The following is a 17,343-nucleotide window of genomic DNA, read 5'->3' as shown; positions in this document are numbered from 1 at the left end:
CCCTTCAACATCTCACATTCGGTAACAGCTTTTCCCCTTTTGCCCTTCTCCGTAACTTCGAGTTTCCTCTTCAAGTCTTGAACTGTAATTTGAAGATTAGCCAATTTCTGAACATCTGAATTCAGCCTTTCCAGTACGTTGCCCTTGTTTCCTTCTTCAAGGGGGTCGATAAATCTTTTCGAAATCTCCAGCTTGTTGACACTCAACTCCTTTTCAATCAGTCCATCTGAACCAAGACTCGCGCCTTTCTGTTTCCTTACTGATTTCACACGGTGTAAATCATGGTTTCTATCACTGGTTGGTGAAATTATTTGATTATCAGGTTCGACCTGTTCTCTCCTGCTAATTCCATAAGACGAACTTTCGGAAATCTGATCGAGCAAGATGTCTTTCGTCAGAAGTGTCCTGTCTGCCTCAGAGATTTCAGTTGATGACTTCAAGTTTCTCCTATATTGGATGCATTCTGATTTTAACTCCTCGACTTGCCTTGTTGCGCCCTCTAGTTTTGCATGGACATCAACTATTTCTTGAGCCCTTAGCCAATATATTTCAACTGCTGCCTGTTCAATAGCTTGAATCCTCACCCGCAGATTTTGCAAGTCTGAAAATGTGTCGTGCACCACGGGGTTTTCATTTTCATTCTGATTGTTTCCAACGAGACAATTCCTCTCTTGAGAACCCTAGAAACGACCAAATAACAGGAGTCCAGCAATTAGTATTACATGTGGAAAATGCAGCCAACGACTTCGATATATAGAAATTCTAACCATGTAAACCTGGAGATGATCCTAGGAAATGAAGGGAAACTACTATTTTGCAACCATCACCGTACCATATCTCGTGACAAAGTTCAACACTGAAGTTTGAGAAACAGGTTATACTTCTTGAAAATGTCAAAACAACCGGGATCAGTATGATGGCTTATCGCTAATAGCAAGAGAATTTGAAACTGTACAAAAAGAATGCTTGTTGTGTGCAATTATTATGTGCAATCTATTGTTTCTCACTCATATTCACTCAGAAATGTCGTAACAGCATACTACTGTTCATATATTCAGGAGCTATTTTCAGCAAAACCCATGTCTAAATCCTAAAATCTACATAAGAAATTCCAACCAAAGCATGTCCTATATATTCACAGAGTCAGCTATCTTACGACAAAAAGATATGCAGTGCAATAATATCTCTGTTAAAGCCAAGAGGAACTAATTAAAAAAAGTCAAAACTTATGGCTCCAGTTAGCTGTGCTGGATCTGACTATAGTATGACTAAACATTTTAACACCAACGTGAAATTCTTATTTGGTCAAAGAAAATCCAAGTATCCTAGATTGGTCTGTCAGTAATATGAATGGACTCAGGTTGGAGTTTGGGAGGGAAACAGAAATAAAGAATTAAAGATTGAATTACTAACAGACAAGGCATCATTGAAACTTATAGAAATGTTTTATGTTACTCATGCCACCTCACACTTGAAAAATCATGCACTCCTTGGACAATTTTTTTTTGCCCTTGTTTGAGTCCCATTATTTGGCTAAAAATGCATTTTGGAAAAGAAGATTGACAAAGAATGTGTGGTTAAAAAATAATGAAAAATTTTGATTCGCGTGTAATATTATTTTATTGAAGAATGTATGATTAAAAATAAGAGAGAAAATGTATTTTGAAAATAATAGGGATCAAACAAGGGTTATGAAAGTGATAAGTGTATTTTATACACTTATTCGAGACTCTGAAATCTGGACAGTTCGTAGTTCTTTTAATGAAATTATAGCCTAATTTACTATATAATGTGTTATTAGATGAAATTCGATGAAAGGAATTGGAATTGAAAGAAATAAGCAAAAAATCGATGAAAATGGGCAAAATCCAAAGTTTGGAGACAAAAGTATAAATACTTAAAAGTCGTGTCAGACCTCACAATGAAGATTGGAAGATACTAGGGGTCAATTGGGTGCAACTTGAGAAAAAAAAAAAAATGATAAAAATATGGACACAAATCAATTTTTAACCGCACAAGTATGTTTCTGATTTTCAGCTCAAGATTGTAACCCATTTTTGACCTAATAAATATTTGAATTGGGAAAAGGCTACTTAAAGGAAAGTTGTGGCCCCTTTTAAGTTATCTTTACAACCCAATTTAAATCGCCTTAATAGGATATCAGGAGAGAGTTCTAATAAAATATTAAAGGAAGTGCAGTGCAAATTTTCACGACGCCACAAAGAGCCATTAAATTGCACAATATAGAGTCGCGGTGCTGCGATGTCACTCCTATGGCATCGAGGCGCCGCCTGGGTGTATCTAGGGAGCGTGTTTTGCTCGTTTTGAAACCCACGAAAACTCAACATTCAACACATACGTGGGGAGGAGTATAAATACAAGTTCTTTTACACTTTTAAGGGGATGCCACACATTGAGAGACGTAAAATACAACTAGAGATAGAAGAGCACAATTCAAAGGAGGAAAACATCAAGAAACTCAAGTTTTAAAGCATTGATTATAAGAAGAAGAAGATCTTGACTCAAGATTAATCTCTTTTTCTACATCTTTATTCAAAATTCGGTGATGTATTCAATAACCTCTTGTTTTTTCCATTTTCATTATGAGTAGGTAAATTTCATATTAGGGCGAACAATGTAATCTATTTGAGACATTTTTATTTCTTTTATTCAAAATTCTTGTTCTTTTATCTTAAATGTGTTGATTTTACTATGAGTTTGATGCGTTGAATTACCTGATCATTAATTTGATGATTTTGTGAATCTTTTATGAATCGAGAGGTGAGTTTATTTAGACCATATAGTATCCGATAAATTAGTATAATGTGTAGAAATACCTATACTGATTATTGCGATCATATATAAATTCGTAGAACAAATATTTCGTTTAACTAAGGTTGATTCGCATAGAGATATGGGATTGAATTAGTTAAATAGGCTCAATGAGAACTCGAGAAAGGCAAATTGAATACAATAGAAGAATTCGATTAAACACTACCTTAAATTTTTTTAATCTTGATTTAAGATTTAGATGTGATCAATAGGTGAAATTGTTATGCCATAATATCCATGCATTAATTGAATTCTCAAGAAATCTTTTTGTGTATCTTAATTAATTTAAAGTGTTTAAACAAAAATTTCACAACATATAATTCTTTGTTTGCTTTTTTTTCTTTTTTTCTTTTTTTTTTTTTTTTTTTTTTTTTTTTTTTTTTTTTATAACTATGGATGTTTGGCCAGCTCACGCGCACCTCGACTAATCCTACAGGGCCCTGAAGTTTACAGTCGGATACTCACCTCAGTGAACCTGAGGGGACTCGAACTGGTGACCATTGGGGAGCAAACCTAAGGCCCGACTATTGAGCTACCTCTCAGAGTTTTGTCAAAGGTTAGATTAATTCTAAAATATAGTCCTCGTACGAATGATAATCTGAACTCAAAGGTCTACTGTATTACTTTTTACGATACTGTACACTTGCGATAGAAAAATGCAACAGAAAGAAAGCTAAAATTAGATTTCGGATGTTCAAGTAAAAATGGATTTTACTTAAATATTCACATAAACAACAATGTAGGAGGATATGATTTCTGTAATTTGATGTTCATCTAATTTGTTATTTTCACTTTTTTATTGGAAAGCGCTTTATGTTGATTACTTACTCGTAAAATTTCGTCACATAAAAGTAGTTTATAGCAAAATTAATCTAACATGAGTATTTATATGTTCTTTAATTGCCATTTCTCAGATGTGATTCTCGTAATTTTTTCAAAAATTTCCTAATTTCATGTTCTGTCATGCAGTGTCCCTGCAAGCCACTATAATTCACAACTTTTGTAGCCAGTATGATGCAAACTTACTAAGACGTGGATGTACATGTTTTAAATGGCTCATTAATTTAAGCATTAAAGAACTATAGTTTTCACGTTCTGAAAACACTATATGTAAACTAGGTACATAAATGTAGAATAATAAACAATACCTCCATTTTCTTATCTTCAGGATATTGAAGCTTGACGGGTAAACTGATAATCTTCTCCACGGATGATATAGATTCCTCCAAAGAAATTATTGCAGGGCCATACGCAGCCAACTGAGTTTTGAGACTTTCCTTTTCATTTATAGAGTCGACAGAAGTTTTAAACAATTCATGGAACTTCTGCTCATAAAGAAGCTGGCTGATTATGGACATCTGTAATTGATCAAACAGCGATGCAGCCTCAATTTCCCACATCTCAATCTCAATTATTTTCTTTTGTAGCTTAGAATGCAAATTCTCCTCTCGGGTTTTGCTCATGTCATGCTCTCCACGCAATTTGTGCATATAAAGTTCCAATACCTGACTTGCTTCACACAAGCGATTATTCTCCATACTCAAGTGGTCATTATCTGCAGATAGTTTGAGAATCTGATTTTCTTGACCTTCTCTAATCATCTCAAGTTTGTTGGACTCCATCCTCAGATCTTCCACAATTTTGGTCAACTCTAAATTCTTATTTTCCACTAGATTTACCTTCTGTTCTGCTTCCTGATGTTCCAATTCCTTCTGATTTAACATTTTCTTTCCATTTTCAACCTCGTTACTAAGCTTATCTTTGACAATAGAGATAATCCTCAACTCCTCCTCTGTCTTCAACAATCCTTCCTTGACTTGAGCATTTTCTGCTTGCAATTTTACCAACCTTCCTTCTGTTAATCTTAAGTTTCCAATGAGATCACCGTTGACGTCATGAAGTTTATTTAGATCAGAACCGAGCTGTCTTAATAGCACAAGTTTCTCACCAACACAGTCTCTAGAAATGAAGGAAAGATTATCTAGAGTCAACACTTCCCCAAATAAAGCACAATTTTCCTCTTGTAAGATATCTTTCTTTTGCTCCAAGAGTAGGAGCTCATCTGTCAAGAATCTTCTCTCTCGATGAAGGTCTATATTCTCTTCACGTAACACCTGACAAGCATCTTGCATGTTCATTAACTTCCTATGTAGATCCTCTATCTGAACTAGTAGTGCTCCCTCTTTGCAATCCCCATCATTTAATTTGGACACTAACTTTTCATTCGTCTCATGGAGTTCATGGACCTCATTCTGCAACTTTAAGAACTGCTCAGTCTTGATCTTGAACTCATGCTCAACAGTGTTCTTTTCCAGCTCGAGATTCTTTGCCTCTAGTCTTAGTTGCCCAATCAATGTGACAAAAACTAACAATTCAAGCGTCTGCTGCTGATTTGCCATCTCAGCTTGGTGGAGAGATTTCTTCATATCTTGAACTTTACCCAACAATTGGTTGAGATAGACATGGTCTTGCCCATTTTGATCGTTGCACTGGTGGCCTTGAATGATGTCAAGTGCTTTCAAAACATCATAAGTTCCCCCCCTCAGACTAGTAGCTTGATTAAATAAGGATTTGATTTCAATGCTTTGCTCAACACTGTGTTGTTCTAACTTTAAAATCTGCTTTTCTGACAAACTGGATTCCTCTAAGAGTTTCTGATGCTTAATCAACAATGTGTAGCAATTTTCTTCTAGATCTTGGACAGTCTTATGCAAGACAAATGTTTCAATATCATAATTTAAGGCATTATCCAGCATTTCTTCAAGTTCCCTCTTTCTTTGTTGAGATTCTTCCTGCAAAAGCTCCATCTCAGCTCGGATGGCAGTGAATCGTTGCTTGTTCATTTGGACAAAATTGACATGTTTTTGCCTTTCTGCGACCAATAAAACCTGCAACCCTTCTAATTTTCCATGAGTGGATTCTTTCTCCTTCTCCAAAGCTCTATATTTCTCTTCCAAATCTCCAAAAATTTTACACATGTAGTCTAGCCTTGTCTGGGTGGTTCCCAACTGAGAAGTTATGTCATCCCTTTCACTGATCAGCACAGCCTTTTCCTTCTCGAGTAACTGGTATGAATTTTCTAAGCTTGTGGATTCGGCCTTCAAGGCTTGAAGTTCATCGTGAGCATCGGAAAGGGAATTCTCCAAAAAAGAGTTCTTCTCCAACAGTCTTTGCAGATTCTCACTAGTCACCTGTAACTGAGTCATGAGAGTGGCCTTCTCATTGAGAAGGGAGGATTTTTCCTCTAAATGGGATTGGCAGGATTGCTCCAGTGCTTCCATCTGTCTTCTGACTACCCCTAGTTCAGCATTCAAGTCTGATAATGAGGTTTCCAATATGGAATTTTTCTCAAGAAGCTGCTCCAGTATTTCCAGTTTCTTCAAAAGATTTACTTTCTCATTTTGTTGTCTAGAGCAAGTTTCCTTCAGATTTAAATTCTCATCCTGCAATTCCTTAACTGACGATTCCAAGGACCTTGGGTTAATGCCTACTGCATGCACCTGATCCAAAAATGAAATGTGATTCTTATTCAAATCATTCAGTTCTTCTTTCAGACAGTATATTTCTTGCTGAAGAGCATTTCTCTCATCAAGTCGAAGCTCAACCTCCTCCTCAAGTTTACTGTTCTTTCCCTTTAAGCCAGTGATCTCATTTTCCATATCATTTATCGATAGTGCCGAAGATTCATTGATCTCTTTGAGGTTCTTGTTCTCCTCCTTAACCTGTAGAACTTCATCTTGCAAACTCTGATTATGGGACTCCACAGTCTTCAAAAGTTCAGCCCTCCTCTGCAGTTCTGAAGCCAAAGACCTCAGCTCTTCCTGAGTTTGAGCATGCAAGTGCTGCAAAGTTTGAAAGGCAGTTTCAGCCTCCACGAAACGCAAGCGCTCTTCTTGTATGCAAGCCCAAAGTCTTCCCAATTCATTATCCTTCTCAGTAAGTTCTTGAGTTTGAGTTCCCATCTTCAACATCAAAGATTCCAACTCAGAGTGAAGTGACTGATTCGATCTCTCTAATAGAAGACATTGCTCTTCCGCACCCTTTAACTTGGAAACTCCATGATCTATCTCGTCGTTAAGCTGTTGGGCCTCCTCCTGGACACTTGTGAATTTTTTCTCTAGACACGAAATTGTCTCCAAGCACTGCTGGTATTGTAGAGCTGAAGCTTCCTTCTCCTCAGTCAATTTGGAAATGGTTTGCTTTAGAACTTCAACTTCACTTTCTGCTTTTTCTACTCTCTCTTTCAGCCTTCTAGCATCTTCTTCAGTGAGTTGTAATTTGTTCTCCAAGTTCGAAATAATCTCCAAAGATCGCATGTAGTTATCGAGAGCTGTATCCTTTTCAACAGCTACCTTAGTAAGCTCATCTTTCAAGGATTGTGCTTCAGTTTCTGCCCTGCTAGCTCTTTCGTTGAGTTCCTCCAAATCCTCTTGAGCAGTAGAAAGTTTTTTCTCTAGATTAGATATCTTGTCCAAGCAATGGTGGTACTTTTGGAGGTTGGCTTCCTTCTCAGATTCTGATTTGGACAGTTCTTCCTTCAAGATAACAGCTTCATTTTCTGCTTTGTTCACACGATCACTGATCTCCCTGGAAACTTCTCGGGCATGAGCGATATCAGATTCAAGACTGGATAGTTTATCCAAACTCTGTTTGTACTGTGCAAGGCCAGCTTCCTTCTCAGCTTCCAGTTTGGCAAGGGCTTCCTTTAAGGTAAGTATCCCCTCAGATTCACCCACTTTGTCAGATCTTGATGGTGTTTCTTCCTTGACACTGTGATTCTCAGAGTCCTGCATGCTTTGCTCTTTCTCCTCTACCTCATCAAAATTGAGACCCTTTCTCACTTCTACATTCCTTCTGGTTACAGAATTAGAATCAACTTTGAATTCTCCATTCTGTTTGATAGCGTGAGAATTGGATGAATTCAAAGCATCCATTTGCAGACTATCCTCCTCACACAGTGCACGTGCTGGGGTTGAAATCTCGGGCGTTCTGGGTTCAGTACGAGAAACAGAACTTGAAGGTGAATCATCAGTAAATAATTGGGGGACTTGATTTGGGAAAGCTTCTGACATAGTCCGGTGTGCATGACGAATGACACCAGTCGCATGGTCATATCTTTCTGCCAATGCGCGATATGCTCTGTAGAATTCCTCAACCTGCTTCATAAGCTCTGGACGTTTTTTATAATACATTTCCGCCCTCCTTGCAAAGGAATCCGCGTCTTCTTCAATGAGCTTGATCATTGTTTTGACTTTGGAATCCATATCTGTTAAAAGTATGACAAAAAATTTCATTAGAGAGCTCCAGCAAGACACACGTAATCATTTGAGCATATACAATCCAATTCACTACATATAATGGCAATCAATTTGACGACCAAGGTTCTGCAACTTTTCCCCTGATGACTTGCATTGCAGAACGTATACACCCCTGTTAATGGGACTTGAGTGTCATGAGGTACAAGAGAAGGAAGTATGTGATTCTTTAATCCAATTGATAGCAGATGAAGAAAAGAACAAAACTAATGGCTGAGCAGCATATACCTCCCAACTTCAATTCTTTTACTTTTTGGGTGTTTGTAGAAAACAAGCTTTGCAAAATGGCAATTAGCAATCATCAAATTTGTCAATCCAGCATAGATTTCATTAGCAAGCAAACATACAATCAGGATGTCAGGTCTTGATAATCTGGCTCGTGATTTTAATTTTACTCTCTTCCTAGTTGAAGTTTTCTGTTGGTGTATTTGCAAACTCAGAGAGTATGTGCAAACAGCAAATGTTCATCTATCTAAATAGTACAGTTGAAAGAAAATAGAGTAGATAAATGGTCATTTCTCCTCTTGAAAGATCAATTTGAAATCTAAGATATACCTGTGAGATTCTCCTGAAGCCATTTTGAATTTTTTGGGCTAATATGGCTGTCCCACCACCACGAGTACATCCGTCTAGAATCAGACTGCGACAATTTTGCCATCTTTTCTGATGTAAATCAGACTTTTATCACAGAAATGAAAAAATTGCCAAACAAATAACACATCACCAGAATAGAATGAAACAAAATCTCCGAGCATCCAATTCAATATTAATAGTCAGAATTGAGTTCTCGGCCTTTCAGTATCTACATCTGGTCAAAAGTGAGCCAAAAAAATTTATTAAATAAAATCCAAAATTATTAATTACTATATATAACTATAAAAAAACTGAAGATGAAAACAAAATTCAAGTGCAGTATAACTTACCACATACAAGGGTCGTCTCCCCATCAAAAGTTTACCTGCTCGAACAGAAAGCACGCACTTTTAGATCGTGAAAACAAATAGTAAAAAAAACAATAAAACAATATGCTCAAGAGAATCAGACAACTTTAAACAATTTTTCAGATCACCTACTGCGACAACATCGAATCACACAGAATGACGTATATAAAAAAGCAGCAGCAAAAATCTCATAATATTCTAAAAAATATCAGAATTTCAGCTAATAAAAAATCATAAAATTAAAATCGGCAGATAAATTCTATAATCATCAAAATTCGTTAAAAAAAAAATAAAAATTAAGCTATAGAAGTATCAAACAAGTCAACTAACCAGTCTTACTATATTTATATCCAGAAATACATACAAAACCATATAACAAATTAACCTAACTGAACTATATATAAAAGAAACGTATAAAAAACTTACTCAAAAAGAAATTAAAACCGAAAGTTTGGATGGCAAATTCTGATCGTTAGCCATTGCTAAAAAATAGACGACTCAGCAGCTTTACTTTCCAATCTTCTCCCTCTACATACCCCATTTGCTGTTCAGAACTCTCTAATACCCCATTTGCTGTTCAGAACTCTCTAATACCCCATTTGCTGTTCAGAACTCTCTAATACCCCATTTGCTGTTCAGAACTCTCTAATACCCCATTTGCTGTTCAGAACTCTCTAATACCCCATTTGCTGTTCAGAACTCTCTAATACCCCATTTGCTGTTCAGAACTCTCTAATACCCCATTTGCTGTTCAGAACTCTCTATCACCCACTCACTCTCTCTATATATCTATAATTGTGTACGAGTGTTTTTAGGGTGGTAAAATCCCCTTTGCTATTGCGAATATATTTGTATGTATATGCTGGCGTTGTGACATTGACTACAATGAAACCGCATTACAGAACAAGTAAAGGACAAAATGGGGAAACCCAATTCCAATGGTATGCGTTGGACAATGTGGTGTACCCTTCTTTGTCTCTTCCTCACTAGGGAAAGTGTTCCTTGAATACTTAAATGACAATATTGCCCTTGTGCATTCCATTTTCTCAAATTCCCCAAATTCTCTGTAAAGATATTGATAGTCAAACGGACGAATGCCGATGCCGTGATCACACTGCATCTCTCGACTGACACTTCATAGGCCAATGGAAATGTCAGCTCAATTGAAAATCCTCACGGTTAGACAAATATAGATTGATTCATTGTTTCCATCGATCATTAGACTTCTCAAGTGTTATAGTTGCATCACATAAGAAATAAGTATCAACCCAATCAAGTGAACGGAGCAATTTACCATTTCATCGTCAATCAATTATTCAACTAGACAAGGTATCAACAATCTAACTACTGAATATTGATTACAATGCACAAACATTCGTCCCAATATATAATATTTTTAGATAGTAAATTGGGTGAATAATTATTGTGTAATTTAGTTGAAATTTAATGAAAAAATTAATAATTAAATAAATTTTTTCAGTTACAATTAAAATAACAAGACTATGGTTTGAATATGAATTTAGCGAGAGTGATTTGAAAATTTCGGAAAAAAAAAAAAAAAAAGGGCAAAAACCCCCAAAAATTCAAGTTTTGATCAAATTTTTTGGTATACTTTTCTTTGTTTCTTTGTTGCCATGACTTATCTATTGAAAAAAAGGTGTGGAGGGCAACTAAGAAAATTTGTGGATGGACTGGTGACTCAGGTGACAACGCTATCATTATATCTTTATTGTGGAAAAGTGGTCGTTGGGGGTGGCTTGGGCGGTGGCCGTCAGTCGTCATTCATTACAAGACTGGCTGACAGGTTGATTCGTAAGAAAATTTGGCCCACGTTTATCAGGCTTTCGGTTGCTTATTATTTTTATTTATTTTACTTTTTGTACGTAACTGATAATTACGTGCTCATGAGACATTTAACAGAACTTTTAAAAAGTTTTATTTTAAATTTAAGTAATTGATTTTAAATATAGCACTTGTTCGATTTTCTCATTCTTCTAAAAATATATTTTTTTAAAATTTATTTTTAATCACTCATTTTTAATGCACTAATTCCAGATTTCCCCCTGCTGGGCTCGGAAGTCAAAGTCCCCGTGCCATTTAACGACACGAGATAATCATTGATGGACAAATCTGTTTGGAAAGAAAAGTTTGAAATAATATTACACACAAATTCAAAAAATTTCTTTAATTTTTAACCAAACATTCTCCATCAATTTACTATTCAAAATGCATTATTTTCCCAAAATGGGAATCAAACAAGAGCATTTTTTAAAAGTATTTTATCACAATAAATGCTTTTTAGAAAAAAATGATTTAAGATAACTTTTTTGTGAAGCTATTCTATAACAAGCAAAAATAAAAGTCCAACTAGACGAGGTTTTACATACTTCTACCATTTTAGTTTTTCTAGAATTTGCCCACCCTAGCTGAGAAACAAAACTTCGAAAGTTTCTTTCATTGCGGTTGACCCTACAACTATAGTGAATGATAATGAGCCAATGTGTTACGGAAATAATACATTCGAAGGTCAAGAGTACAAATTTTTCAAAGAAATATCATTTTTGCCTTGAAAAATTGTAATTTTACTTCTAGATTTACTTTTTCCTAGGTTTAATCATTATCTTCATCTTCGTCACCTCTAATACCCACATCTTCATCAAGACCTGAAGATCATCTTTAAAACAATTTGCGATCATTTTTGCACTTTTCTACCACTTATCACTTCTTTCACATTCTCTATCATCACCCATGTATTTGGACGAAGGAAATAACAATAATTGCAAGACTATGCTCGTATTTGAGCCATATTTTATAAAAGCTTATTTTTCTTCAAATTCATTTTTACACATTCGTCCAATAAAATAATTTTACATGTAAATATAAAACTTTTATATATTTTTTAACCATAAATTCTATTAAAAAATTTCTATTAGAAAATCTATTATTCCCAAAAAAAAAAAAAGGACTCGAACATAGCCTAATATTTAACTCCCTAAATATAAGTGATGAATATATAAATAATTCACAAATATTATTTACATATCCATCACTTATATTTTTTTATTTATTTATTATTTAAATCAATTATAAACACATGCTCACGTGGAGGGAACTTTAACCCAAAAGTTATTGAAAACTATTGTTAGGAAATAAAAAATAATAATATTAAAATTATTTTACTTTAACTATGGGCATATAGTCCTATCACCAATTATAACCCCTCTTACAAATGTCTCCTACCTAATAAAAAAAAAAAGGAAAAAAAAGCTATAACTGGCACATGTGACACCAATTATTTTTTCGCTCTCACGCTTTAAATTTTAACAACCTTTTTGTCCAGGTTGGTGCATTATTTTTTGATAGCTATAATCCAACTACCACGTGCTATGAAATTTAAACTAATATTCACACTTTTTTCCCGTCTTAAGAAACAATTCCATTGGATCGAACCAACATGTGAGGAGAATATTGTCCACTTCGGCAATAATTCACTTTACTAAGCAAGTTGTTACATCTCATATTCGAATCTCCCAATAAAAGCCATGTGGAGGTTGTGCGTGTAAGACATCTTACAGTCAATGAAGTCAAAATAACAAGAAAAAGGAAAAGTCGATTGCTTTTTGGCCGAGACACTCTTGATCAAGGTATTCTCTCTCTCTTTGGCAAAACCTGTAGCGCCTCAAAATCTTTTTAATTTTTATTATTTTGTAAAAATAGGCTTAAGGTGTTACCAAAATCTTCATCATCTAATTTAAGCGGAAATATCACTTTTATTAAAAGTTGCAATTTGAAAATGTGATCGATAATTCGATAATAGTAAAATTACAACTTAAGTAAAATTTTCATATTAAATATAATTCTTGAAATACTTCATTCCAAACTATAAGTTTAAGATTTAACATAAAATGCCGAAAGCTGGATCTCTACAAATTGTAAATATCGTGCATTAACATAAAGATATTATTCAAATAAAAATTGACAATTATATTTTATGGAAACTTTACTTGGCGACCCCGTAAATATTACTCGGTCAATCTTTCACGCGTCCACACGACCCGTTCTTATCTGAAAAATTATTGTAAGAGTGAATATTTTGTAAAGCACTCAGTAAGAATACGTGCACATTCTTATTAACATGATATAAGTACAAAATTGACATAATATACTGACATTTCTTAAATTTAGAGCTCAAGAAATTTCTTAAAAATTTTCATATCCCGTAAGATTTAACATAACCGTCACAAAGGTTCATCTTGTAGAATTTAACATACTCACCTAACGGTCTATCCCAAATGATTTAATATAGAATTCGACCCGAAAGCCTTATAGTATTTCACACCAAAATTTATATAAATATCGAGAAATAAGAATTTACTACTTTGCACTATGTATTCTTACATCAATTGTCACCAAAATTCTAAAATTGTGATTTGAATTGATGGTATAAAAATAAGGAAAAATTTTTTGTATAAAAATAAACTTTTAAATTTCTTGAGACAAAACACGTTCACCTTAAAATTTATATTTATAATTTTGAAATGTAACTTCCAATCCAATCAAATGACTTCACTTTTAAAATAATTCAATTAAAACATTTTTGGCATTAAATTAAAAATTTGTGAGTTTAATAAACTTAATTTTCATTATAAATATTATTAGTTATTTAAATTCTAATATCACCTTTTTAATTTTCGAAGTAACTGTCATTGTCTTTGTTATTATATATATATACACACACACACTTTCTTTTCTATTAAATAATTTGGGCACGACTGGTACAAAAATATTTTTTCTTAGTTCCAAAATATTTTATTTAATACAAGCTACAAAATAAGTATAATATTTGATATATTTCATCAACTTTTAAAATATTTAAATATTCAACCCAAATAACTTACAATAAATTCTAAAAGTATATGTAATCAAGGTAAATCTTTTACGAGAAGAAGTGGGTTGAGCTTATCTTTTAACGTTTGAATCTAATGTGATGACAAGATTAGACATGGACCATTTCATTTGCTATATGACCAATATTAGTTTAAGTCCCCTATGAAAAATAGTGAGAAAATTTCAGGGTGTTACAAAACCTCTACCACTCGAAGTACTTTTCCTTTACATCGGAAGTGCTCTATCTAGATTGAAGCACTCGTTGCCTTGAAAGCGGATCTGTGGAGTATCTATAAGAATGATTGATGTAATGTTCATATTAATGGATGTCAAAAATAACAGCGTAGGATATAGGTCAATTGACTCCTTGTCAATGCAATTAATCTATGACAGAGAGTGATGTGGGGCTCTGGTTAACAGGATGCTTTCGAGTGGTTCCGATCCAACGGTAACCACGTCGGCCCACTGGTTAACAAGATGAGCTCGAGTGGTTCTGATCCAACAGTAATCACATCAGCCCCTACCTTATAAATAACAACTCTTGCAATCTTTAAAGAGATGAAAAAAATATATGTAAAATTATACACCTAAATTCGGTAATATCTCTTTCTTGTCCATTTCATATTTACATACTTGAGTTCAAATTATTCCGATTTCGGTGAGACGGTTTGTGATTATTTTTTTGCAATTGTTGTTATTATTATTATTATTATTTTTTTTTTTATCATATCGTCGGTGCTTGAGCATGTTCATCTCGTGTCATGGAGCATCTTTCATGTCCGTTGACCCTCCGACTGGGTACTCCTATCAAAATGTGCCAGAATTTGCTCGCACTGTCACGAGTGAGCCCGACATCTGTTGTCCATGTTATCGTTACAGAAAGGGGTCAACACAAGCTAAATGTTATAATCCTCGAAAAGGGGATGGCTGCAATTAAATTAGAATATGTAGACAGAAAAATAAAGCTACTATCATGTCCACGAATGCTAAACTTTCCTCGTGCTCAAGATGCACGGGAAAGTGTGAGGGTTCCAAACTTTTATTCGCATGATACAACTCACAACCACATCACGTTAAACATAATTTCAAAAACAAAACGTAAAAGTTTGAGGACTGAAAATGCCTCTATGACATATGTCTTTTAAGCCCTCGGTTTGAATTGGATAAAAAAAAAAAAAAGAATTTTAGTAGATTTTAATGAAAGTTGATAAATTGTGTGATTAAAAAGTTATTAAAAGTCTAGTATTTTTTTTTTTTAAATCAACATAAATTATAGGGTAATCATATTGTGGCACTTGTTTGTAATTAATGATACTTCAACTGTGTTTGTTTTATTTTATTTCCATGTTTTCTCCTTTTCAATCGCTTTTGTACAATTTGTTGATTTTGAATATAATAAAAATTCGTGAGAAAAAATTCTTTTAAATATTGTTTAATCTTGACATCCGTGGCCGAGTCAATAAGTTTACATTTTTCGTAACTTTTTTTTTAAAGATACCGCTATTTTCATCCACACTTTCATATATACATCCACTTTTAAAAATAAATTTTTATTATATTTTAATTTAATCCTACGTAAATTTACTTAAATGGGCATAAACAGAATTAAATAAAAATACATAACTTTAAATTGATCCACAAATTTTTATTTTCATTAAATTATCCTAAATCTTTTTTTTATTCTTTTAGATTTTGTGTTTAATTATAATCTTAATAGATTAGGAAAAATTACATGAATATAATTATAGATGATGGGTGGCCCCAAATTCATGTGCATTAATGAAGATTAACTGAAGGGCAATATTAATGCCTTTGATGAATTGAGCTTTATGAATAAAAATGATAAAATTTCTAATAAACATCGTTAACATGATTAGTTGAATAATATATGTTCATTTAATGTTCAATAAGTTCAACCTTGTTATTATTTCGTTCATTTGGTTTTAAAGAGTTTATGATTTTAAGAATTGTGTAAATATGTAGTGTTAGAGCTGTATTTAAAATTGGATGAATATATAAAATTCATGTGAATATATAGAATTTAAATGAATGAATTTAATAAGGACAAGATTATAATATAACATGGATGCAAATAGTATTTAAATTTTTTTTAATTTTATTAAGGATGAACTTAGAGTGGAATATACATATAAAAAATGTAGATGAAAATAGAGGTACCCTTTTTTAATTCCCAGAAGTTTTTGCTAAATTTTAAGAAATCAATATCAAACATAGGCTAGAAAAAGGGGAAAAATTCAAAACTAAGAGATTAAGTATCAGTCATTTCAAAACTAACAACAAAAATTTCAAATTTCAAAAATCAGATATTTGTTAAAATTTATTTATGATTTAATTAATTAATTATATGTTTTATTAATTAAATATATCAAGATCACAAATTTATACAATTTGATCATAAATTAACGATTAGTTAGCCACATTATTTTTCAATCACAAATTAAAATTTTTATATGTCACAAATTATTTTATGGTTAAAATTCAAAAATTTTATAGGTCCCAATTTATTCATCGGTTACAAATAAAAAATTTACAATTCGTAATTTATTTATTGATCACAAATCACAAATATTATAAATCATAACTTATTATAAAGTCATAAATTATCAATAACAAATTAACAATTTTTTATGTTACACATGGTTTGTTGGTCACAATTTATCTTTGTCATTGATTACATATTGTTTATTGATAACAGATTAACCAATTTAATGGTCACAATTAATCAAATAATTTGTGACCACCACGAATACTAGCGAGCACCATCTCACCATTGCCTCCAATAGTAGTAGCACCACTCTCTCGCTAGAACCTCCAACAACACCTCCCGACAGTAGCGCTAATCGCAAAAAATACCACCATATCACCACCCCATGACCATTACACAACACATGCACTATCACCACTGACACTGACACTACCACTGCAACGATTACCACTACACCACTAACAATGGCAAACGCAATCAACAAAAACCACCCACAAAAATATTTAGCATCGCCACAACCTCACGAAAATCGCCACCATCTCAAGATGTTACTGTGTTGCCTACGCGCAGCCAGACACAATTATCTCCAATCCTATCATTTGTTGTTGCAGCAAATATGGGCATTTCTCCAGATCTCATCATTTTTCCACAAATTTTCCTTGATCTCGGCGTCATCTACATTGTGAATCATTGCATCGCTGGAGGTGCAGGGCAATCTGTTTTCTTTATTTCTCATCTCATTTGTTTCTCTTGATTTGTTTGGTATGGTGTTGATGGTTGAGGTGAAGATGGTGGAATTGAGGTGATGATGTCATTGACAGAGGTGACAGCGACTACTGTTGTGACTATAGGATTGAAGGTT

At 33.7% G+C, this 17,343-nt stretch overlaps 1 protein-coding gene across 1 annotated transcript; it reads right to left on the bottom strand.

The window, feature by feature from the left end:
- Positions 1-2: 2 nt before the first annotated feature.
- Positions 3-9,691, bottom strand: LOC111412725 (protein NETWORKED 1D-like; the record flags this gene model as incomplete). Its single annotated transcript, XM_023043644.1, has 5 exons — positions 9,533-9,691; positions 9,071-9,105; positions 8,703-8,955; positions 3,981-8,098; positions 3-680 (listed from the first exon to the last, which is right to left on the bottom strand). Coding segments are annotated over exons 3-5 (4,899 nt in total), but the record flags the coding sequence as incomplete, so codon positions are not given.
- Between the last annotated feature and the right edge of the window lie 7,652 nt (positions 9,692-17,343).

This window comes from Olea europaea, chromosome 16 (genome assembly GCF_002742605.1).
Source record: "Olea europaea var. sylvestris chromosome 16, O_europaea_v1, whole genome shotgun sequence".
In the NCBI taxonomy this organism is placed as follows: domain Eukaryota; kingdom Viridiplantae; phylum Streptophyta; class Magnoliopsida; order Lamiales; family Oleaceae; genus Olea; species Olea europaea.
This window is presented reverse-complemented; position numbering and strand designations above follow the sequence as displayed.